We start from the raw sequence: 25,811 nt of genomic DNA, 5'->3' as shown, positions 1-25,811 counted from the left end.
GCGCCCGGGGGGGTGCTCTCCGGACCCCGACTCTCCCGTTTGCGCCCACAAAAAGCTCGCAAACGTGCCCAGGCACTTTGCATCTTGCAAATCTTGCAATGAAGTGGCGCAGCGCCCCGGGCCCCGGCCCCCGGGGTCCCCCGCGCGGTGCATGCCCCCGGCCCCCAGTCGTACCTGCGGAGCCGCCGCGCCGCCCGGCTGGTTCATGGGTCCGTGCGGGAGGAGGCGGCCCCGGCGCGTCCTGCTCCTCCCGGGCCGGGCTGCTGGTGCGCGCACAATACCGCCGCCGCCGCCACCGCCGCCGCCGCCGCCGCCGCCGCTCCCTCCTCCGCCCGCCCCGCTCAGGCCGGGGGGGCGGGGGCGCTGGGGGCGCGCGGGGGGGGCGCCGGCCCTCGCCCCCACCCCCGGCCCGCACCGGCCGCGCCGCGGCAGCCGCTGCCGCCGAGCCGCCCCTCGCGGGGCCGCCGCCGCCCCCCGCCGCCCTGCCCGCCCCCGGGCCGGCCTCGCCGTGCGGCCCGCGAGCTCGGGGCCTCGGCCTCGGCCTCCGCGCTGCCGGCCTCCGCGCGGCACACAAAGCCGGCCGGTCCAGGGGCGCGCCCGCTCTCCAGTCCGCCAGCCCCAGGGCCGTGGCGCACCCGCCCCCCAAACTTTCCCGCGCCGCGCCCTGCCCTCCCCGCGCCCCCCGCGCCCGCCCCCCGGCTCCCTTCTGCCCTCCCCCAGTCCTCCAGCCCCTCGGAAATGTCATTTTCACGCTGTGAAAAAGTTCGGGGAGCCGGCGGAACGCAAGAGGTTAATGGGAACTCAGTACCCTGCTGTACCCCCCCCCCAAAAAAAAGACTGATTTTTGAAATAAAAGTTTTCAAGAGCTGGCTTGCTGGAAGACTGGAAGGCTTACCGGGAATATTCTATTGCCCCTGCCACTCCTCCCCAAAAAACTAATGTAATAAAATAAAAGTTTGAAGGACTGGTCCCATGTCAGACAAGAGGGGTTAAGAGGACTCTAGCCCCCTAGCCAGATTGATTTTTAAAATAAATATTTGAGGAGCCGCTTTTATGTGAAATGCCAGTGAAACGGCTGTTTCTGCCTATCCTCGCCAAATTAAAAAATATATGTGTATATATATATATTTCTAAATAAAAGTTTGAAAAACTCGTCCTACAGTAAGACAAGAGGGGTTAAAGGTTAAGGGGTATGGCCCCCCCCGCCCGCCCATATCCACCAGTCAGGTTGATTTAGAAAAGGAAAATTTGAGAAACTTCTATGTGAAATAAAATGTGAACCAGGAAATTTTTTTCCAACGCCCCAAAAGAGTCAGGTTTTTTTTTTTTTTTTTTTTTTTTTTTTTTTTTTTTTTACTTGAGCAACTGCCTCCTTGTGACTTGGGAAAGTTTAAAAGAGATTTTTTTTTCTGTTCTCTTCCCCATTCTCCTGAAAAATCAGATTTTTTAAAAACTGAGAGTGTGAAGGACCTGCCCTATTATAGAGACAAGGAGGGATTGCTGGATCCATCCTACATCTCCCACAACTGGTTGATTTTTGGAATAAAAATGTTAAGAATTGCTCTTCTATGAGATGCAAGGTGAACAGAAATCCTTTTTTGCCCCTCCCCGAAAGAAAACTACAAGGGTGCTTTTCAAAAATAAAAACACTGAAAATTAAGAGTAAACAGGTATCTTCTCTCTGCCCCCACCTTCAAAAATCAAATGTTCTTTTTTGTAATGTTTAAAGAACTGGAGCAATATGATACAGGAAGGGTTACAAAAATGTTTTCCCTACAACCCTCAAAAAAGTTATTTTTAAAATTTTTAGGAAACAGAGGCACTGTGTAGAAGACACCTCCTTTCCCTAATAAGTTAAACTGGGAATTTAGCCCTATATGGGAGACATGAAATTAAGAAACACAACTCTTGCCCCCCTTAGCAAACACTCATACACAAGAGGTTAAGAGGAGGCTCTGGCCGGGAGTGGTAGCTCACGCATGTAATCCCTTTGGGAGGCCGAGGCCAGTGGATCACGAGGTCAGGAGTTGGAGACCAGCCTGGCCAACATAGTGAAACCCCATCTCTACTAAAAATACAAAAATTAGTCGGGTGTGGTGGCACGCGCCAGTAGTCCCAGCTACTCAGGAGACTGAGGCAGGAGAATCGCTTGAACCCAGGAGGCGGAGGTTGCAGTAAGCCGAAATCACTCCATCACTCCACTGCACTGTAGCCTGGGTGACAGAGTAGGACTCCGTCTCAAAAAACAAACAAACAAAAAAGGAGTCTTCTAACCACTTCCCCCCAGACCCCTAAAAGTTGGAGATTCGTTAAAAATTGAAAGTGGCCATTTTTCTGCTCACCAGCCTGGCAAGTATGTCCCTGCCAGAGGTTTGGCAGCCTCTGCCAAGGATGGTGTGCAGCAGGCACCAAGGGGAGTGGGGGCAGCTTGCGGAGCATGGCAGAGTTGGGTCTTGTGAGCCCTGAGCATACGTGCTGGCCAGGCAGCCTGTAGCCCACCTGCCCCTCAACCACCAGGTGGTTGGGGCCTTGTTACCTGGAGAGATGCTCCAGGTTTGATGTCTGTCTGGCTCGATCCTTGTGTGAAGGTTTCTGGGCACCTGCCTCAAGGCCGGGTCCCCGCCTCTGCCTAGTGGAGCCAAGCCTGATCTTAGGCCTTAGAGTAGAAACTAGATCCAAAATGACATGGGGTCTCAGTCACCACAGCTGAGAGCTGTATGGTACCAAGGAAAAACTCCTGCCCTGGGAGTCGGGAAAACTTGATGCGATATTCATTTGAGCGCTTACTATGTGCCAGGCACGTTGTATCTAGAAAGACAGATACACACCATGAAGAGGAGAACTATTTGCAGCAGCTCTTCTCAAATGCTAGTGATTCTTGGAATCACCAGGAGAGCCTGTTCAGATTGCTGGGCCCCACCCCAGAGTTTCGAATTCATTTGGTCTAGGTTAGGGACCAAGAGTTTGCATTTCTAATGCATTCCCAGGTGATGCTGATGATGTTGGTCTAAGGGTCACCTTCTTAAAACCTTTGCAGTACAGTGCCAACAGTGAGGTGCTCAGTGCAGCTCAAGGAAGGGTCCCATCCAGCCCTGGTGGGGGTCAGTGAAGATTCCAGGAGGGTCTTAATTAGATGGCAGGTTCTCTGCAGAGCAGGGATTCTTAAATGGGGTCGTTGCGTTGGTTTGGGGAACCAAGAACTACTCCTTAACCAAATGTATGTCTGTATGTGCATTTTGGGGGAGAAAATCTGTGGCTTTCACTCAAGAGCATCAGTGACCGCCAACCTGGAATAATCCACAGCCTGTCTCCAGGCACCTCTGGCCTATAAAATCTCATGGTCCTTCTCATCCTTCTTTTTCTGGAGTCACTGCAAGCCCTTTCTGTTTCTCCACCACCCATGGGTCCCAGGAGCTAGGCCTTCTGTCAGCACATCCCGACCATAGAGGCATCTCCTGCCCAGGGGTCTCAGCCTTGGAGAGTGCTTCCTTTCTTCATTCTGTACCAAATGGGCCATGAAGGGTATCCTCAGGGGACAGTGGCTGAGCTTGAAGTCTTCTGACAAAATCCAGTTTATAAATGAACCCACATATTCCCCCAAACAACAGCAGAAACTATGCAATCACCCTGAGCTGTGGTTTGTCTCCATTTGAGAATTAACTGAGGGTACACTCACCATGTGGAACTTTTGGAGTGTCCTGAGGACCTGCCCAAGAAAGTGGCTAGGTACTGCATGAGGTGGCTGTGGTCCCATCAGATGCACTGTGGTCATATCTGGACCCCTCACTTTCGAGAGCAATGACACTGTGACCAGCATGGGGAAGCCACGAGAAGGGGAGGACCCCCACAAACACCAGACAAGCTCTGGGCAGGGCTTCGGGAGGAAAGGTGTGTGGGTGGAGAAGACAACATATTTTGTGATCGCGCAGGGGACAAGACCAGACCTGCTCTATGATGGAGCTCTGTGATACAGTGTTGGAAAAATGACTTTTGGTCAGGGGTGAGGAAGAACAGATGCTCACATCAGTGGAAGCGTGGTCCAGGAGGGACCCCCAAAGGCTTTCCCATCTTCTGAGGGTCTATGGTTCAACTCGGCATGCCTGAGTTTATCAAATTCTGGAAACTTTTTACTCCTTCCATGCCTAGCCCACCGCCTCCAGAACTATCATTATTACATCATTTTTAGAGCCCAGCTCCTGGGGTCAGTTCCCAGGTTCACCTCTGGCTCTGGTCCTCCTCACCTGCAGTGTGGTATCCAGCAGGTGGCTCATCTTGCCCCCACTTCTTCATCTTTAAAATGATAGGCCAGGCTCGGTGTCTCACACCTGTAACCCCAGCACTTTGGGAGGCCAGGGCAGGCGGATCACAAGGTCCAGAGATCGATACCATCCTGGCTAACACGGTGAAACCCTGTCTCTACTAAAAATACAAAAATTAGCCAGGCATGGTGGCACACGCCTGTAGTCCCAGCCTACAGGAGGCTGAGGCAGGAGAATCACTTGAACCTGGGAGGCAGAGGTTACATGAGCCGAGATCGCACCACTACACTCCAGCCTGGGTGACAGAGCAAGACTCTGTCTCAAAAATAAATAAATACATACGTACATAAAACAAAGTAAAATAGAATAAAATGATGCTAACAGTTTTATTTACCTCATGGGGTGGTCTGAGGATTAAACGATGTAACCTGTAAAGTCCTTAGAAACTGTCTCATGTAGAGAAAGCACACACGTTGTCAGGTGGAATCTCCTCTGCCCCTCACTACCTGGGTGATCCTGGCCTCAGGGCTTCATCTCTGAGCTTTAGCATCTGTCTTTGAAAAATGGGGATTCTAAAACCTACCAGTCTTACCAACACTCTTTCAGTTGTAGCCAATAGAGAAGAAATCACGCTGAACTAAAAAAAAAAAAACAAAAGGAAAATTAGAAGGTAGATCATGGTATCCACGGGCAGGAAATGAATCGAGGGGATTCAGAGCCAGGAACTAGAAAAGTTTCAGGACCTGGGCTTTCTCTTTCCATCACTCTGGGCCACAAGTCTCTTGATATCTCAGTCCTAACTTCTCCCTCCTTCCCACCCTGTCTCCGGGTGGGGGGATCGTCTCTGCTTCCCTGGGCACAAAGTCAAAATGGTCAGCATACCATTCTGTCAGTGCAGAAAGTACTGACTGGTGTGTCTGCACTCAATCCAAATTCAGGAGAGAGAATGGGGTAGGTCAAGCTTGGCTCAGGTGCCACCAGGAGCTGATCCTCTATGGCTAAAGACGGCAGCGTCACAAAACACGCAGAGCCTCTTGAGACCCCGCCTTGAGAGAAGGGACGTGGTGGGCTGAGCAGAACCCTCAAATGTTCCTCAGAGAGGACTGCGAGGGTTCGCCGAGACTGGGGATGTGACGTGGAGACACACCAAAGCTGCATTTCTTTGTGCTAACATCTGGCAACACTTGGGAAACCCAGGAGGTTAGGATGCTGAGGCTTTTTCTAGTAGGTGATGGGCAGATGTCAAGCATGTGTCACAAGCAGGTGGTGGGAGTTGCCTCGGAAGAAGTCTTTGGGTCCCAAACAAAACCTGGGGGCTTGGCTAAGATCTGCTGGTTAGGTCCTGGTGGAGAAGTTGCCTTTATAGAGAAACAGTCTGCTCAAAAGGGCATGGGAAAGAATGAAGGCAAAGACTTCATGAAATGGTGTTTTCTTCCTCAAGCTGAGTTACTTTTCCTTAAGCCTCAAAAACGAAGGAAATGCTCTCTTGTAACAGCCCAGCTAGGGTGACTTGGGCTTTCAAGTCTCTACACAAAGGGGGAAAAACCCACACGATCCGGTCTTAGAAAATTCCTTAGCAATTTATCAAGCAAGTTGGCAGCATGTTCTTCTTGTTTGATTGACTACTTCTCCAAAGTGGGCAGAGAAATACAGTCACCCCCATTTTAAGGCTGAAGTGTCTTGGCCCGGTGCAAAATTCCAGCTTTTGCTCTGGAATTTTTTTCTTTTCTTCCATTCCTCTACCTCCCCATCCCCGCACAGGGAGAAGTTGGGAAGGAGATGGGATCAACCCAGCAGCAACGTACTTCCTCAAGGGGGGACCTTGCAGGTCATGGTGAAATCTCCAGAGAAGCAGGTACCTGAGGCCTTGGCAGTCCCCCAGAGAGGTGAGTCCAGGAGGGAAAACAGAGAGAACGAAGATCCAGGACAAGATACTGACAAATAGAAAGAAAGAGATCAAACAGATCACCCAGATAAGGAATCAGCATTGAGGCAAAAATCTATGTAGCCCGTCCCAGGAGTCAACAATAAATGCTTCTTATGTTTCATAAACCTGTTCCATGGAGCCTGCCAGTCCATGAAGCCTGGAGAAAGCCTGGCATACTAGTGAAGATCTCATCTAGTCTCTGCACTTAGACCTGTGCAGATTGTAACCTTAGCAACTATAAAAGCCTCAGTTTTTCTCATCTGTAAAATGGGCAAAATAAGGTACCTGACACCACAGGGTTATTTAAAGCCCTAATTCATGTTATGCACCCAACGCATGGTAATTATGATTACCATTTCCAGCCCGTATCGACTTCGACATGTATAAGGAAACTCAGGCTCCAGGACGGGATGAGGGTGGAGTAACCTCATTTGAGCAGGCCTAGACAGCCAAGAAGGGAGCAAAGTCAGCTTTGAAGGCAGCTTCCCCAAATCCATTTGGCAGTGCCCCCCACTGTGGCAGTAGTCCTGATTTTAATTCAGCTGGATCTCACAATGGAGATGGGCCCAGGCCATGGAAAAAAAAAGAAGAGTAAGAAAGACGGCAAGAGCTTGTCCTTTCCTCCTTTGTCATCTGGTGGCTCCCAAAGGAGGCTTTAATACTCCATCCCTTCTGCTGAGAAACACAATTGTGAATGCAATTAGCTCACAATGTGTCATAGTACAGGGCTCGGGCTCAGGCTGTGTCTGGACTCAGACCCAACTAGGTTCCAATCCCAGCTCAGTCCCTTTCCAGCCATGTGATCCTGAGCACATCACACCATTGTCTCTGAGCCCCAGTTTCCTTAACTGTTAAATGGGGAAAATAACACAGACGTGCATGCTTTACACGAGGGTTAGAAAAAGCAATGAATGCCAGCACACAGTATGTAATCTAGATAGTCGAGATGATGATATTAATGATGATGGTGATCTCGATGGCTTCCATCTGCAAAACTATCCAGTGGGCGGGGCATGTCTGGAATGACAGCTTAGCCCTGAAGCCATCCAACTATGTCCCTCAGTTATCTCCATTAGCAGATAAGGAGAGTGAGGCATAGAAAAGTAAAATGGAATGTTTCTTTCACCAGTAATTGGACAAACTGCCAGCATGTGACTCTTGATGGGATGCACCAACAGCCAACAGTGCTTACACAGAATTCCTGCCAAAAATGCATAACCCAAATCTAATCATGAGGAAACATCAGACAAATACAGATCGAGGGACATTCTACAGAACAACTGGCCTGTATTCTGCAAAAATGTCAATGTTATGAAAGACAAAGAAAGACCAAGGAACTGTTTCAAATTAAAGGAGACTAAAGAGATAAGTATGACAACTAAATGCAAAAAGTGATCTTGAATCACATTTTTTTTTTTTTTTTTTTTTTTGGCTCCTGAATCAGAGTGGGAAAAAATTACTATAAAGGACATTTTGGGGACAACTGGTGAAATTTGAATATAGCTGTGTATTAGAGAATAGTATGCATTCATGTTAAATTTCTGAATTGATCATCATTTTCTGGTTTTGTAAAATCATCTTCTCACTCTTAGAAAGTACACACTTTTGATGGAAAGGCACATGATTATCTGCAACTCTCAAAAAATATATACACATATGTATATGTCTATATGCATACATACATATATATATAAGATAAAGCAATTATATGTGACTGAATATGAATTGGTAAATTTGAACAAAGGGTATGCAAAAGGTCTTTGTCCTATTCTTGCAACTCTTCTATAATTTTGAAATTATTTCAAAATAACACGTTAACAAAAGTGAAATATTTGAAATGTTTGAAAAAGCTAGAAGCCTACACTGAAATTATTTTCATCAGAATGGAGTCTTTTCATTGTATATTTGACAGAAAAAAGATTGATTCATTGATCAGTGGCTTGTCCACATCAAAATTTGCTGATTATCTTTCTTCGTAACATGAATATGTTCTTTTGTGGTGTTATTCCCATGAGATCCAATTTTCCTAGGCAAATTTTATTATCTCAATTTTGTCATGCAGATGTAGGGTCTTCCATCAATGTTTAGTCAATATTTTCCAGACACAGTGTTAGTCTTTGTGTTTTATTTTCTGTTGCTTATTTCTACTAGGTAAAAGTTATTTTAAGTTTTGCAATTTCCAATGTTCCCAGTAAGCTGTAATTCTTGAAACAGGTTTTTCCCCCCTAAAATCAATTTTGTTGTATATAGTTTAGAGGGATTCTCTAACCCTGGCCGGGCATCTGAATTTCCTGGGAGCTTTTGAAAAGTACAAGTTTTCCAGCTTCTCTTCAATCTCAAGATTCTGATCCAGGCGGAATCTGGATATTTGTATTTTTAAAAGCTCCCCACCTCTGAGCTTCTGTGGCAGTCATTGGCCCATCACTTGGTGTGGTTACCACCTTGCCTTGTACTATTGGTTCTTAAACTCTTTGGGCCTTGCCATTCTATTTTAACATACCATTTTCCCAACTTAACTGTGAGGTCATTGAAGAAAGGGACTGAGCAAATGACTTCTTTATGGCCAGCACAGCTCGCTACAATTATTAGGTAAGTTAGCAAAACAATATTAGTTGATTGATTGTTGGTGCAACCAAAACTTTGAATAGCAAGATCAAGAGAAGGAACTTTTAAAAAAATTGTGAGGCGGGGCACGGTGGCTAACACCTGTAATCCCAGCACTTTGGGAGGCTGAGGCAGGCAGATCACTTGAGGTCAGGAGTTCGAGACCAACCTGGCCAATGTGGTGAAACCCCGTCTCTACTAAAAATACAAAAAAGTAGCTGGGTGTGGTGGCAGGCGCCTGTCATCCCAGCTACTCGGGAGGCTGAGGCAGGAGAACCCGTGAGGTGGAGACTGCAGTGAGCCGAGATCGTGCCACTGCACTCCAGCCTGGGCAACAAGAGCAAAACTGTCTCAAAATAAAAAAAAAAAAAAAATGTGCAGGAATATATATAACACAATATTTACCATTTTAAACATTGTAAGTGTACAGTTCAGTGATATGAAGTGCATTCACATTGTTGTGTAACCATCACCATTATTCATCTTCATAATTTTTCATCATCCCAAATGGAAATGCTACACCTATTAAACACTAACTTCCCATTACCTCCTACCTGCTCCTGGCAACCACTGTACTACTTTCTATCACTTTATGAATTTGACTATTCTGAGCACTCTCATATAAGGGGAACCACACAATATTTGTCCTTTTGTATCTGGCTCATTTCACTAGCACAATGAATCTCAAAGATTCATTCATGTTGTAGTGTATATCAGAATTTCATTCCTTTTCAAGGCTGAATAATATTTCATTGTATGGCTATACCACATGTCATTTATCCATTCATCCATTGATGGACACTTGGGTTGCGTCTACCTTTTACCTATTGTGAATAATGTTGCTATGAATATTCATGTATAAGTATCTGTTCAGTTCTCTGCTTTCAATTCGTTTGAATAGATACTCAGAAGTCGAGTTGTTGGATCTTATGGTCATTCTATTTCTAACTTTTTGAGGAATCACCATAACATTTTCTACAGTGGCTAAAGAAAGACTGTTTTTAAAAGCTGCTTTAATAGAGGTAGAATGATGATTGATCCTTTCTGAATTTCATGCTAACTCTGTTGAGAAACAAAATGCATACATCTATCTTTAGCAACCTTAAGGAGTCATGAGCAGTTACCCTTGCCCCTTTGTTCTGTGGGAAATTGATTGCATTAAAGGCAATTCTGCACACCTCCTCTAATCTGGCCCTTTTTGTCTTGTGACTTTGCAGTTCTCACTAAAAAAGTAGACTCTATTTCCCATTCCTTGAATCCGAGTTTGGCCATGTGACTTTGGCCAGTGGGATGTTAGCAAATTTCACATAAGAAGAGACTTTAAAAGTGCTTGTGCAGATCAAACACAGTGGCTCACGCTTGTAATCTCAACACTTTGAGAGACCAAGGCAAGAGGACTGCTTGAGGCCAAGAGTTCAAGACCAGCCTGGGCAACATGGTGAGACCCCGTCTCTACAAAAAATTTAAAAATTAGCCAGGCATGGGGGTGCACACCTGTGATCCCAGCTACTCAGGAGGCTGAGGTGGGAAGATGGTTTTAGCCCGAGAACTTGAGGCTGCAGTGAGCTGTGATCACACCACTGCACTCCAGCCTGAGTGATAGCATGAGACTCCATCTCAAAAAAAAAAACTAAATAAAAATAAAAGTGCTTGTCCAACTGAATTTGCACTTGCTCTTGCACTTATGCCTTCACCACGAGAATACAGTTGGCCCTCATATCCATGGGTTCCACATTTGTAGATTCAACCAACCATGGATTGAAAATATACTTAGGCCTATGATGGTTGCATCTGTACTGGGCACGTACAGATTTTTTTCTTATCATTATTCCCTAAACAATACAGAATAACAACTATTTACATAGCATTACATTGTGTTAGGTATTGTAAGCAATCTGGAAATGATTTAAAATTTACAGGAGGATGTGCATAGGTTATAGGCAAATATGACACCATTTTATATAAGGGCCTTGAGCATCTGTAGATTTTGTTTTCTGTGGAGGTCCTGGAACCAATTATTCATGAATACCCAGGGACAACTGTATACCCAAGCTAGTCTGCTGGAAGAATAGGAGAGAAAGGTGAAACAGAGTTTAGTTATTCTAGCTGATCACCACATGTGTGAGCCCCCGCCAACAGCCAGCTACCCCCAGAGAGTGAGAGAGCTCAAAGGAGACTAGAGGAACTATCCAGATTAAATCCCCAACCCGCAGACTCAAGAGCTAAGTAAATGCTTATTATATTTTGTAACTGAGTTTTGGAGGTGGTTTGTTACACAGCATTACTGTGGCAATAGATAACTGATACATCTACCCTCCTCCTTTGCCAATATGCTGCATTTTCTGCACCTGTCAAAGGGTGACGAGACAACTAATTTTAGTGATTTCCTAGTGCTGGCATGAGAAGTAAATGCCAGAATTGGCCAGGTCTAGCATCTGAGCAGTTATAATCTAAAGGTGGATTTCTCTCTTCCTCCTTGAAGGTTACCCTCTTTTTTAGTTTATTGGGAAAGAGGGCTATAGACGGCATCTGTTTTCCATTTCTCCCCAGTTCTGGCGACAGTGTCTCAATTTTTCTTAGAGAAAAAGCCTTCTCTCATGCTCAGTATATGTGTTCTGGGTGGACTTGCTCTACCCCTGACTGCTGTCAGCAAATGACCCAGGCCTGGCCAATCATATATGCCATCCCCTTGGCAAGATGGTCATGTGACAGGCCAAGCCAATGAGATCCAGATTTAAGAGCTTGAATGGAAAGTTTTCTTTTCCTTTGTGATGACTCTGAGGATATAGTTTAAGCTTAGAGGAGCCAAAGGGCGCCATGTGGAAAGAGCTTGCCTGAACTCAGCTAACACAGAGGAAAGCAGAGCCCAGCTATGGGAAGACACAGTCCCAATGACATGGTTAGAACCCCTAGATCCAGCCAGACCTGAAGCTGTACTTCCTTTGAGACCTGAAGCTGTACTTCCTTTGAACTTTTTAGTTATGTGAGTCAATCCATATTCTTTTTGCTTGCTTTGTTTTGTTTTGTTTCTGTTAAAATAATTTAAGGAAAGACTCTGTCGCTTGTAACTGAAAAAGTATTTGTCTTGCATTCCTCCTCGGTCACCTTCCTGACTGCATGTTCCATCTCATAATGGGCTTCTCCACAGTGCTCTTAGCCCCACTGTTGTGAAGAACCACTGTGCTTATCCCTGCTGGATAACACTTGGGATTCCCAAGCTAAGGCCACCTGATAAAGTGACACTACTTCCACACAGGCTATGGGAACAGGGAGAATTGGCAGGTCTAGGCTAACCAGGCATCCTAGTTTGCCCTGGCCAGTTCTGGTTTATGCCTGTTGTCTCAGCTTATTTACTAATAGCAACCTTTTCACTATCTATAGTGTCATTGCTTGAGTAATCATTTATATAGTCAAACTTAGCAGGTCATACTTCCTTTTATTGTGTCATCCCTTTATTGTCCACATAAAGCTGACTGGCAGAGAACAAAGATAGCTGGGACAACGTCAGCTATCCCACGTGCTCCTGCAATGTAACCTCATCTCTCTTCCTCAAGGGCTGCAATCTAATTCTCCTCCACTTGAATTTGGATGGACCTGCAACTGCTTAAACCCATAGACCACTGTGAAAGTGATAAGGAGTAACTTCCTAGGCTGAGGAAGTCTAGGAAAAGACAAAGTCACTTCCACTTTTTTCATTAGATTGCTCATACTTGGATCCCTGAGCTGTTCTGTAAGAAGTCCAACTTTCCTGAGACCACCATGTTGTGAGGAAGCTAAGCCATGTTGAGAGGCCACATGTAGCCACTCTGTTGGGCATCTGTGGCAGAAGGACTCTAAGACGCCCCCCTCCTTACCCTCATCTCCTGGTATTCACACCTTTGCATAATCCTCTCCTCTTAGTGAGGGTGAGACTGTAACTTGCTTCTAATCAGTGGAATACTGTGAAGGTGAGGGGATGTCCCTTTTGTTACTATGTTACATGAGATTATACCTCCCATCTGTCTAGTGGACTCTGCCTTGCCACTTTTGATGAAACAAGTGGCCATGCATGGGAGTCCCACATGTCAAGGAACTGAGGACAGCCTCTGTCCAACAGGCAACCAGGAACCTTAACCCTCAGTCCAGCAACCCAAAAGGAACTGAATTCTGCCAACAACTATGTAAGTGAGCTTAGAAGCATATTCTTCTCCAGTTGAGCCTTCGATGAAACACTAGCCCTTGATTGTAACCTCATGAGCAGAGTCCTGCCCACCCAAAAAAGTCCTGCCGATACCCCATTATGTGGGATAATAAATGTGTATTGTTCTAAATCATCGTTTGTGATAATTTGCTACTAATTAGAGAACTAATTCACAGTCTTAGTCTTTGAGTCCTCCCTGCTAAGGTGCCAGACATGTGAGTGAAGAGATGCCAGATCATTCTAGTCCCCAGCTTTTGACTCACCTCCCAGCCATTAAGTCCCCTGGTCCCAAACATTGTGGAACAGAGAAAAGTCAGCTTCTCCATACCCTGTCCAAATTCCTGGCCACAGAATTCAGAAGCATAATAAAACGGTTATTATTTAAAGTGACTATATTTTGGGGTAGTTTTTAAGACAGCTATAAAGAATGAACCATTAAGTCTCTTTTTTGTTTGTTTGTTTTGTTTTGAGATGGAGTTTCACTCTTATTGACCCAGGCTGGAGTGCAATGGTGCAGTCTCCACTCACTGCAACCTCTGCCTCCTGGGTTCAAGTGATTCTCCTGACTCAATCTCCCAAATAGCTGGGATTACAGGTGCCTGCCACCAGGCCCAGGTAATTTTTTTTTTTTTTTTTTTTTTTTTTGGTATTTTTAGTAGAGACAGGGTTTCACCATGTTGGCCAGGCTGGTCTTGGACTCCTGACCTCAGGTGATCTGCCCACCTCGGCCTCCCAAAGTGCTGTCTCAATTTAAAACTGTACATTAAATATGACCTTTTCATGATCCATGACATAAATGACCCCCCAGTAGCTAACATCACAGCTGGGTCTTCAGGTCCTTCGTGTTCCTTAAGAGCGTCCAGGCAGTTTCCATGGACCTTTTGTCAACTGTTGTGCCATGGGTGTAGTCTTGCCCCTGGTTGCCCACCAACAGTAAATTTCTTAGCAATTTAGAGCTCCTATTAAAGATTTCATGTTATTTTGCTTATATGGATTTAATTGAGTTCTAGACAATGGCTATTTCTCTTTCCATTATTTGGGTACATGGGGATGGTTATGTTCTTTCAGTTTTACTCAATTCAAATCTCTACCTTCTACCTGTTCCCAAAAGGCTCTGGTTAAGGACCTATGTCTACTGGGGAGAAGGACGGGAGGGATGGAGGGAGAAAAGCGTGGTCAGAGAACTCAGCAGGAGGATGGAGGTTAAGCTCTTGTCCAAATCGCACAATCTTATTTTTTCTCTGGGATAGCAGAGACTCTTACTCAGGAGAAAGCACATCTCTGCACACACATGTACACACACACACACACACTCCTTGTGCCTTCCCTACCATAGCAGGACCATGAGATTTTGACTTGCATCTGTTACTTTTAAAAACGATGGAGTCTGGTGTGGTGGCTCATGCCTGTAATCCCAACACTTTGGGAGGCCAAGGCAGTCAGATCACCTGAGGTCAGGAGTTGGAGACCAGCCTAGCCAACATGGTGAAACCCCGTCTCTACCAAAAATACAAAAATTAGCTGGGTGTAGTGGCATGTGCCTGTAATCCCAGCTACTTGGGAGGCTGAGGCAGGAGAATCACTTGGACCCGGGAAGTGGAGGTTGCAGTGAGCTGAGATCACTGCCCTCCAGCCTTGTCAACACAGCGAGACTCTGTTTCAAATAATAATAATAATGATGATAATAATAATAATGCAATACAGTCACAGCTTTGGAGATTCTTCAAAGAAATAAATATTTTTAACTGAGATTTTTCAAGTAATTGGGGATTACCTCTCTAAGTATCAAAACTTTTATTTCAATAATTTGGAATGGATATCTTTCTGAAATGTAGTGTACCCTCCTTGCCTCTTAAAGAAAGGATAACATTATTCCCCCGCCTTTCCTGAAATCTCACATTGAGCACTGCCCCCAAACATATTAAGATGAATTAACTGAGCCCAGGATATTGATACAATAGCGTGGGTTTTCAAAAGGAAAACATTGTCTTTCCCCAGATATTTTAGAGCTGTTGAGTATGCATTCAGTTCTTCAGAAGTCAATGTTTGACTATATGAAATGAGAAACAGTCCCTCCATGATGCAAATATATCCTTCCTACCAGAAGACAAATGTAATCCAGACGTCCCCCAGGCTTGATCAGCCTGTGGGTAGAAATGAGGTCACACTTTATTTATTTATTTAACAAATACTTACCTAGGGCTTGCACTGAGCCATTCCAAATGCGTTAAGATCAACTGATGTTTGACCAAGATGCCAAGAACACACAATGGGGAAAGGACAGTCTCTTCAATAAGAGACTCTCAGGAAAATGGATATCCACATACATAAGGACATGAGACCCTTATCTCACACCGTATGCAAAAATCAACTCAAAATAGATTAAACATTTAAAAGTAGACCTGAAACTGTAAGACTACTAGAAGAAAACGAGAAACATTCCATGACATTGGTCTGGATAATAATTTTTGGGGGATATGAAACCAAAAGCATATGCAACAAAAGCAAAAATAGACAAATGGGATGACATCAAACTCCAAAGTTCCTGCACAGCAAAGGAAACAATCATCAGAATGAAGAGATAACCTAAAAAACAAGAGAAAATATTTACAAACCAAACATCTAATGAGGGGTTAGTACCCCAGATATGTAAGGACTCAAGTAACTCAATAGCTATAAAATAAATAACCCTGTTAAAAAATGAGCAAAGGGGCTGGGTGCAGTGGCTCACACCTGTAATGCCAGCACTTTGGGAGGCTGAGGAGGGCAGATCACGAGTTCAGGAGATTGAGACCATCCTGGCCAACACAGTGAAAACCCATCTCTACTAAAAATACAAAAAATTAGCCAGGTGTGGTGGCACATGCCTGTACTCTGGCACATGCCAGCTACTCAGGAGGCTGAGGCAGGAGAATTGCTTGAACCCGGGAGGTGGAAGTTGCAATGAGCCGAGATCACGCCACTGCACTCCAGCCTGGGTGCCACAGCAAGACTCTGTCTTGAAAAAAAAAAAAAAAAAAAGAGCAAAGGACCTAGACATTTCTCAAAAGAAGACCAACAAATGGGCAACAGGTCCATGAAAAAATACTCGAAATCACTAATCACCAGGGAAATGCAAGTTAAAACCAGAATGAGACTCTGGCACATGCCAGCTACTCAGGAGGCTGAGGCAGGAGAATTGCTTGAACCCGGGAGGTGGAAGTTGCAATGAGCCGAGATCACGCCACTGCACTCCAGCCTGGGTGCCACAGCAAGACTCTGTCTTGAAAAAAAAAAAAAAAAAAGAGCAAAGGACCTAGACATTTCTCAAAAGAAGACCAACAAATGGGCAACAGGTCCATGAAAAAATACTCGAAATCACTAATCACCAGGGAAATGCAAGTTAAAACCAGAATGAGATATCACCTCACACTTATTAGAATGGCTACTATAAAAACAGAAATGAAAGATAAGTGTTGGTGAGAACGTGGAGAAAAAGAAACCCTGGCACACTGTTGGTGGGAATGTAAATTAGTACAGCCATTATGGAAAACAGTATGCATATTTCTCAAAAAATTAATAACAGAACTATCATATGATCCAGCAATCCCACAACTGGATATAGATCCAAAGGAAATGAAATTAGTGTGTCAAAGAAGTATCTGCACTGCCATGTTCACTGCTGCATTATCCATAATAACCAAGATATGGAATCAACCTAACTGTCCATCAGCAACTGAATGGATAAAGAAAATGTGGTAAGAAAATCACCAAGAGAGTAGATTTTAAGTATTCTCACCACAAAAAAGCAGGTGAGATAATGCATACGTTAAATAGCTCAATTTAGCCACTCTACATCATTTCAAAACATCATGCTGTATACCATAACTACATATACATGTGTCATTAAAAATAAATTTAAAAAAATTTTAAATCTAATCCTCCTAACAACCTTATGACGTAGGTATTATTTATTATCTATCTGTTTTACAAAGGAGGAAACGGAGGTCCAAAAGGTAAAGTAACTTGCTCAAGAACGTGAAGCTCATAAATGAATCTGGGTTTTGGACCCAGGAGCCCAACTCTGGAGCCTGTACTTATGTTTACTTTACTCTGCTGAATCTCACTGATGTGGATCCCCTACGTGCACGGTGGAAGTGTTTGAGTCGCCTTAGTAAGGTTCCCTCCTTCTCTGTTTATCACTATTTCCCAAGTTCCTGGAAGGTGTTGCCCATGGGCTGTGTTCCCTTGGATTCTGCTCCAGAAGCGCAGGTCTGCCACTGCGTATTCTAGGCCACTAACTATTATCACAACAATGCTATACAACAAACAACCCCAAAACTCAGTGGCTTCAAATAATGAGCAAGAATTTGGTTCACGAGTCCACAGATTTGTTGACATGTCCTTTCTGTCTTAGCAGGGATTGCTTCGTGTCTGGGCTTGGCTGGTTCTTAGCTTATCTAGGTTGACTGGGACAAGTAGGGCCACTTGATTCTGGTCCACATGTCTCTCATCCTCCAGCAGGCTAGCATGGGCACCTGCACTTGGTAATGGCAGACGAACAAAAGTAGACAAGCTCAATTGTGCAGACACTTTTCAAGTCTCTGTTTAAATCACATTTGCTAGCATCCCGTTGGTGAAGACAAGTCCCATAGCTGACCCTAAGCCAGATTGGTAGAATATGCACAATTACATGGTATCAGGCATGAATACAGGAAGGGATAAAGAACTGCGACCACTAATGTGTTCAATCTACCACACTCATCACTGATTTTCATTCTTCTCAAAAAATATGAGAATAAAATTAAATTTCAAAATAAGAAATCATTTAGATAAAGCTGCCAAGATTCTATAAATTAAAACTGTGCTCTGAGACATGGTAATGAAGAAATCCAAATAAGGGGCAATATACACAAATGGTTTCTTTATAAAAGGAAAACAGCAGCATTCCGCTGTATCAGTAGGAAATGAAACTGAGAATTCAGAACTCAGCCTGCTGATGTGCCAGGGAGGCCCCACATTCTGGTGGCAAAGTGGCAGTCAGCAGGGTAGCCATTGTGTGGGCCTGGTGTCTGAGCAATAATGTTAGCACAGAAGTCACATCAGAGCAGGCCGCCAGCAAAACTGACTCAGTTAGCAACTTCTTAGCATATCAATGTCTCATTTTGTTTCTCTGGTAAAAACCTCAAATATTGGATTGCCTGATTCAAAATTGGCCCCTAGGCAACCTCAGTTTTTCCAGGAGAGTACAATGAATATCTGTTTATTCCCATTCCTGGAAAGCAGGAACTGTCATTTTCTGGGCTCACACGGCCTGCACACATAGCCTGGTTATAATTCTTTCTCTGAGAAATGGGGGAGCCCTGTTAAGACAGCCAAGCTGGTCTCTAGACTTAGAGATCCATGGCCCATTGCTTCTACTGCATGAATCACTGGATATATCAACCTCCCTGAGATGGTAAAGGTCCGGACCTGTGGATAAATGTTGAAAAATCAGAAAAGCCTCAGTAGACAGTAAAATTTACCAAAACCAAAAACAAAACACCAAATAAAAAAAATGAGCCAAAGATCCTGGAGTACTCTGCTTTTCATTACAGGGACATCATGATGTTTATAATGGCAGCTCATTGCCTTAAAATAGGACTTCAATGGAGGAACAGGTGATTCAGGGATCCCTGGGCCCCTTTCCAGAGTGTGTCAGAGTTGGGAGGAATCTTTTCAATCCTTTGAATCTGTTTTGAGCATTTGCCATATACCAGGTGCTTCATAAACAATATCTCACTTAACTCCTAAAGAATCCCCTATAAGTTAGAGCTGCATACATCCCCATTTTACACATAAGGAAACTGAGGCATGAAGCTTCTGTGAAGGAAGTTGCCCAAGTCATACTCCAGAACTGGCCCTCTGAGACATGACTCTGTGAAGCTACCCATTTAGGGGTGCCCTTCAGACACCACCAAGCCCAGTGGCCTTCAAATTAGGGGGCTCATCCACAGGGGACACAATTTGCAAGGTAGAGTCACCACACACAGTTTTTTAAGATACTCCATTTCTAGATTCTCAGCTTCCATGTGTACAATTTCCTAAAACTTACCTGCCTGTGGCCAGGCACGGTGGCTCATGCCTATAAACCCGCACTTTGGGATGGCGACGCAAGCGGATCACCTGAGCTTAGGAGTTCAAGATCAACCCGGCCAACATTGTGAAACCCTGTCTCTACTAAAAATACAAAAATTAGCCGGGTGTGATCTTATACCACTTAGAATGGCAATTATTAAAAAGTGAGGAAACAACAGATGCTGGAGAGGATGTGGAGAAATAGGAATGCTTTTACACTGTTGGTGGGAGTGTAAATTCGTTCAACCATTGTGGAAGACAGTGTGGTGATTCCTCAAGGATCTAGAACCAGAAATACCATCTGACCCAGCAATCCCATTACTGGGTATACACCCAAAGGATTATAAATCATTTTACTATAAAGACATATGCACATATATGTTTATTGCAGCACTATTTACAATAGCAAGGACTTGGAACCAACCCAATGTCCATCAATGATAGTCTGGATAAAGAAAATGTGGCACATATATGCCATGGAATACTATGCAGCCATAAAAAATGATGAGTTCATGTCCTTTGCAGGAACATGAAGCTGGAAGCCATCAGTCTCAGCAAGGTAACACAAGAAGAGAAAACCAAACACTGCATGTTCTCACTCATAGTGGGAGTTGAACAATGAGAACACATGGACACAGGGAGGGGAACATCACACACTGGGACCTGTGAGGGGGTGGGGGGCTAGGGGAGGGGAAGCGTTAGGACAAATACCTAATGCATGCAGGGCTTAAAACCTAGATGATGGGTTGATAGATGCAGCAAACCACCATGGCATATATATACGTATGTAGCAAACCTGACGTTCTGCACATGTATCCCAGAACTTAAAGTAAGAAAAAAAAAAAAAAATAGCAGGGTATGGTGTCACGTGCCTGTAATCCCACCTACTCAGGAAGCTGAGGCAGGAGAATTGCTTGAACCCAGGAGGCAGAGGTTGCAGTGAACCAATATCGTGCCATTGCACTCCAGCCTGGGTGATAGAGCAAGACAGTGTCTCAAAACACAAACACACACACACACACACACACACAAACATACACACACAGACATGCAAAACAACAACAACAACATCAACAACAAAAACTGACCTACCTGATAACTCCCATGAGAATATGTGAACCTGGATTTCCTTTCTCACTTTCCCTTTCTCAGCTACCCTTCTCCCCTTTGATACAGTAAAGGTGTATCTGTTATCCATTCCAAACCTTACCGGGAGACATTGCCTGGAGAGGAAAAAAACGTGAGTTGGGGATAGAGGGAGAGAGATCACCAAACAGAGGGCTGAGGGCAAATGTTGGAAAGTAAACGTTCTTTTAATCAAGACTCCCCAGACTCTTCCCCAGTCATCTCAGTGAGAGATGAATTCCCATTAATTTTACTTTTTCTGTTTAACAATTATCTAAATTTTAATCAGTTGTATCCCAAAATTTATTGCATTGATATCTCAATTCAGAAAAATGTTTAATCCTTAAAGCCTTATTATCCCAGGAAATACAAAAATTCTGAAATTTTTGCCTATAAACATGTTTTTGATTTAGATACTATGACATGATGATCCATATGAGACTTAGCAGCAGAAAAAAATATGACATTCCTATAAAATTCTATGGGGGAAGTAGAATGGAAATAATGATTTAAAGGAGAAAGAGGAATATTGTAAAATTTCTAACTGTTAAAGGAGAGTGTGTTCATCAATTTTTCAATGGATGATGGGGGTATAAAATTACTGTGATATTTAAATTCCATTGGATCTATTTAAAGGAGTGATGCTAGCAGTTTAATTTTAAACATTAATATTTACAATACACAGGATGTTACACCCTTTACAACTATTTAAAACCATGATGAAAAATTTAAAAAATAATTGATTATGTATTGTTTCAGAATGCATTTGGTGGCACATGAGCAAAAAACTGTGCAAAGGCCTCTGGTTTTGTCCAACTGCTTTTTTTTTTTTTTTTTTTTTTTTTAGATGGAGTCTCACTCTGTCACCCGGGCTGGAGTGCAGTGGCGCGATCTCAGCTCACTGCAACCCCCACCTCCCTGGTTCAAGTGACTCTCCTGCCTCAGCCTCCTGAGTAGCTGGGACTATAGGTGTGCGTCTCCACACCCAGCTAATTTTTGTAGTTTTAGTACAGATGGGGTTTCACCATGTTGACCAGGCTGGTCTCGAACTCCTAAGCTCAGGTGATCTGCCCACCTCGGCCTCTCAGAGTGCTGGGTTATAGGCATGAGCCACCGCACCTGGCCCAGCTGCTCTTTTCACAGATGAGCCATTTTAAAGTCAGAGAGAAGAAAGGACTTACTCAAGGCCGTATGGCAAAATAGTACCTGAGCTAAGACCAAAGCTGGTCTCAGGATACCCTCACAGGCCCTCTTCTTTTTCTTTTTCTTTTCTTTTTTTTCCAAATGCTAGCTTGCTGTGTCAGGATGAGTCTAGCAGGTCCCAGCACTCAAATGGGATGAAAGGCATGCAAGTTCATCAAGTGTTTATTTAGAGACCTGAAAGCAGGACTAGGGCAAAGCAACAGAGGTGGATCAAGCACCAGGGACTAGCAACAATGCAAAGCCATCTCCACCCCTGGGCCAGAACAGGTAGAGGGAAAGAGCCCTTACCTGGACCTGATGAGACCTGTAGCTATAGGAGAAGGCCCCCAACAGGACCTGTGTCTTTAAGGGAGGCACCAGGGCACTGCCAAACCACAGGTAGCTGCAAGAGAGCTAGGGGAGCAAATCCACCAACCTCTCTCTCCTCCTATGCTCTTTTCCTGCTGGTACCTCCATTGGTCAAATCAATCAGAAGCCAAAGGGCAGGGGAGCTAATTGTTACAGTCCTTAGAGGTCACCTCTTTGGGCACAGAGTAAGGCAGAGAAGGGCAGAGAGTCTAGAGGGGCAACCAGAGAATGTCCACCACACATGCCATTTTGAACTTGCCATTTGTACTTAAAAAGAATAAGTTTCCCAGTCAAAAAAAAAATCGCAGCAAAACAAAGAAATCTGCCCTCAGAAGAATCAGAAAGCCCATATTTGTGAAGCAGGAGGAATTTCAGAGCAGTTTGGAAGGATTTTTATTTTTCATTTTGTAACTATGATATACAGATATCTACTTATTTTAATACTATAATATTTTGTCATCTCCTTTCATTGAAAACTGATCTTCAATTTTGCAAAAATTGCCTGATTAAATCCTCACTCATGAATGCTTCAATAGGCTGCTACAAACTACAACTAAAACCCAGGAGTTGAGGGAAAGTCCCTGAGAAAAAGCAATGTTAATGGACACTTTGAACAGAAATATATGATCAAAGAGAATAATGTAAATTATTAATAGCCATATACTAAAGACAGGTTAATCCAGCTAGAATTAGATTGAAAGAATGTATGCAATTGCCATAATCAAAAATGCTTTCATACTTAAATCACCTTTCTAGACAACCTGTGTTCATGTTATAGAAAGAGCAGCACCCTCTAGGGGCAGGGAGTGCCAATGGTCTATGGCCCTTTGACTTGTGCTTTTTCCTCATACCAGTAAGTGCATGATGGAGGTGGGGTGGAGGAGGGAGGAGGAGTATTTTTATCCCCAGTGCTCTTCCAAAAGAAGGCAAGTGGGTGATGCACAAAGACCCTCAGCTGGGAAATGGAAGAGCCAGGTTCCTATTCTGACATGGTTATTGATTCATTTTACATTCTTGGTTAATGTTCTTTTCTCCAAACTCAAGTTTTCTCTTTGTAAATATTTATCTCCAGTATCTCTTATACTTCAATTGCTTCAGCTCTAAAACTAGAAAAAACAAGAACCAAAATGTTACGGAGTTGTCTTGGGTACTAGGTAATACTTGTGAAAAACACTTTGTAAATTGTCAGATGCTAAAGCAACATAAGGGAGGCCACATGGCACAGTAAGAACACATGACCAGGGATAGTTAACTTGCATATAAAATTATAGCTTGAAATTTCAGACTTCTGGCTATGGTCTAGTAAGGAGTCCAGCAATATTTTCCCGAAAAAATGCCCATAAAGCTGGACAAAATTGATAAAACAACCCTTTTACTCCTCTTGAAATCAACTAAAGGCACAAAATAATTCCAGAAGCATTTATGTTTGAAAAACTATTGAACTTTGGGTAAGAACAGTGGAAGTGTGGTGTCTTTACCTGGGGCTGATCCTAACTTCTACCTTCTTCCCAGTTTAGTTGGTGGTGAGATTCTGCCAGGATATGGCAGGCCCGTGAGGACAGACAGCTACACTTATTCAATTTGGAGCGATAGATACCCATATCCAGCAGCACTGTGAAAGTGATTATCCTGGCATCAAGTGAGGAGGGAGGGCCAATGGCTCTACTTGTCTGATATTACAGTCATGGTTAAGGCAAGCATATTTCTGGCTGAGGGTGCACATATGAGCAGCAGAGACCAAAGACAGTACAAACAATATACACAATTCTGGCTAACCCTGAGGCTGGACACATGTGCATAGGAGACCCAGAAGGGCCTAGCTGAAATTAAAATGCTGGAGTAGACTTAACAATGGCCTAAACTTTGAATCTATTCCCTTACCTACACACAGATTTCAGCACAAGACAAAATCCTTACTTGCTTGAGGCACTTCAGCACAACCTATGTCCAATCATTGGCTGACTAGTGGGCTACACAGACACAGGGATGAGCCTTAAGAAGTCAGTCTTAAAGACATAAACAAGAATTAAAAAAAAAAAATCTGGGCAGAGCTATCAGCAGCTCCGTATCACTAGGGAGATAGATTTAACTCAGGTAGGTTACTAAACAATGAACAAATTTCAAAAAGAACAAACCTTCAGGGTGGAAATATAGAATCCAGAGTTGCTACAATATAAAACTAGAATCTTCAGTTTTCAAAAACACCACCAACAAAAATGAGACATGCAAAGAAAGAAAATATGACTCAGGGTAAAGAAAAAGGGGAAATGACAGAAACTCCCTATGAGTGATTCTAGGTATTTGATTTATCAGACAGACATCAAAGCAGCTATTTCAATATGTTCAAAGGGCTAAAAAAAATCACATTTAAAAAATTAAAGGAAAGTATGGAAACATTGAATCAACAAATAGAGAATCTCAATAAACAGATAGGAATTATTGAAAAGAACCAAAAAGAAATTCTAGAGTTGAAGGTATAATAACTGAAATGAGAAATTCACCTAGAGGACTATAACAGAGGATTCAAGATGGCAAAAGAATCCATCAGTGAACTTGAAGATAAAAATTGAAGAAAAAATGAATAGAGCCTTAAAGACTTTTGGGACATCAAGTATATAAACACACATACAGTAGGAGTCCCAGAATGAGAGGAGAGAAGAAAAAGGAAGAAAAAATTTGAAGAAATAATGGTAGAGGGGCGGGCGGCCGGCGTGGCTGGGCGCGGTAGGGCTGCCGGACCCAGCCCTGGCCTGCGCGCTGTGCATCCGCCTGCTCTCCTTCCTGCTGCAGATGTACGCGCTGCTGCCTGCCGCGCCGACGCCTTCCACCGTGGCATCTTCCTCTTGTACTGCCGTGAGCCGCCATGCTGTGCCGGCATGCGAGTTTTTAGGAATCAGCTACCCAGGAAAAATGATTTTTACTCATATGAGCCACCTTCTGAGAATCCTCCCCCAGAAACAGGACAATCAGTGTGTCTCCAACTTAAGTCTAGTGCTGGTCTCTGCAGGGTTTGTGGCTGTTTAGGCCCCAAAACATGTTCCAGATGCCACAAAGCGTATTACTGCAGCAAGGAGCATCAGACCCTAGACCAGAAATTGAGATATAAGCAGGCTTGTACACAATCAGATCATTTGGACCATATAATTCCAGACCACGACTTCCTTTTTCCAGAATTTGCAATTGTAATAGAAGCAAAAGATGAGATTACACCTGAGGTTGTGGAAAAGGAAGATTACTTAGAGATTATAGGGAGCATGGGTGATGCACTTGAGGAAGAACTGGATTCCATGGCAAAACATGAATCCAGGGAAGATAACATTTTTCAGAAGTTCAAAACTCAGATAGCCTTTGAACCGGAACAGATTCTCAGATATGGCAGAGGTATTGCCCCCATCTGGATTTCAGGTGAAAATATTCCTCAAGAAAAGGATATTCCAGAGAATATCCTTTGTGATGCCAAGAGAATGTTTGAATTCCAGGTTATGCCTCAGCTGCTAAACTACCTGAAGGCTGGCAGACTGGGCAAGAGCATTGACTGGGGCATCCTGGCTGTCTTCACCTGGGCTGAGAGCTGCAGCTTGGGTACTGGCTCTACAGAATAATTTATGTGGAAGCAGGATGTAACAGATATACTGTAAAGGCATCTTAAAGCCTTAAAAAACATTAATAATCTTTTATACCTTGCAATTCAATTTCTGGGGCTTCATCCTAAGGAAATACTTATACCAAAAATAGAGGTGCAGAGATGTTGAAGCATTGCTTACAGTGTCTACATATTAGTGAAGCAAAAGTATCCAGTTACAAGGAATTAAATAAATTTTGGTACATCCGCAGTGGAAGTCTACACGGTCTTAATTATACACACCTATATTGACAGCCGAGATACCATTATAGGTGGTATTCACGGTATGACCCTATTCTTGTAAAAATATTTGTATATGTATATGTGCACAGAAATAAATCTGCAAAGATGAGAAAAAAGAAATAATGATAGAAAACTGCAACTTCGAGAAAAAAAATTAAGATAGCACAGAGGCACAACAAACTTCAAGTAGGATAAATACAAAAA

At 43.8% G+C, this 25,811-nt stretch overlaps 2 protein-coding genes across 18 annotated transcripts in view; one reads left to right on the top strand and one right to left on the bottom strand.

The window, feature by feature from the left end:
• ZNF618 (zinc finger protein 618) overlaps positions 1 to 308 on the bottom strand; it is a 177,798-nt gene extending 177,490 nt beyond the window's left edge. For 12 of the 17 annotated variants that reach the window (XM_030920008.1, XM_030920011.1, XM_030920009.1 and 9 more), the window contains exon 1: positions 175 to 308. In XM_030920008.1, the coding sequence (XP_030775868.1) occupies positions 175 to 207 (33 nt within the window). In that variant the 5' untranslated portion in view covers positions 208 to 308. The remainder of the gene's footprint in view (positions 1 to 174) is intronic. The other 5 variants (XM_030920014.1, XM_030920017.1, XM_030920019.1 and 2 more) reach the window with 2 other exon arrangements.
• On the top strand, positions 206 to 25,380 carry LOC104667892 (programmed cell death protein 2-like). The gene is given in 3 exon segments (XM_030919194.1): positions 206 to 814; positions 24,437 to 24,548; positions 24,551 to 25,380. Coding segments are annotated over 3 exon segments (1,551 nt in total).
• Positions 25,381 to 25,811: the final 431 nt, after the last annotated feature.

The sequence above is a fragment of the Rhinopithecus roxellana genome, chromosome 16 (genome assembly GCF_007565055.1).
Source record: "Rhinopithecus roxellana isolate Shanxi Qingling chromosome 16, ASM756505v1, whole genome shotgun sequence".
NCBI lineage: Eukaryota > Metazoa > Chordata > Mammalia > Primates > Cercopithecidae > Rhinopithecus > Rhinopithecus roxellana.
Note: the sequence above shows the minus strand (reverse complement) of the source record. Positions and strands in the feature narration are given on the sequence as shown.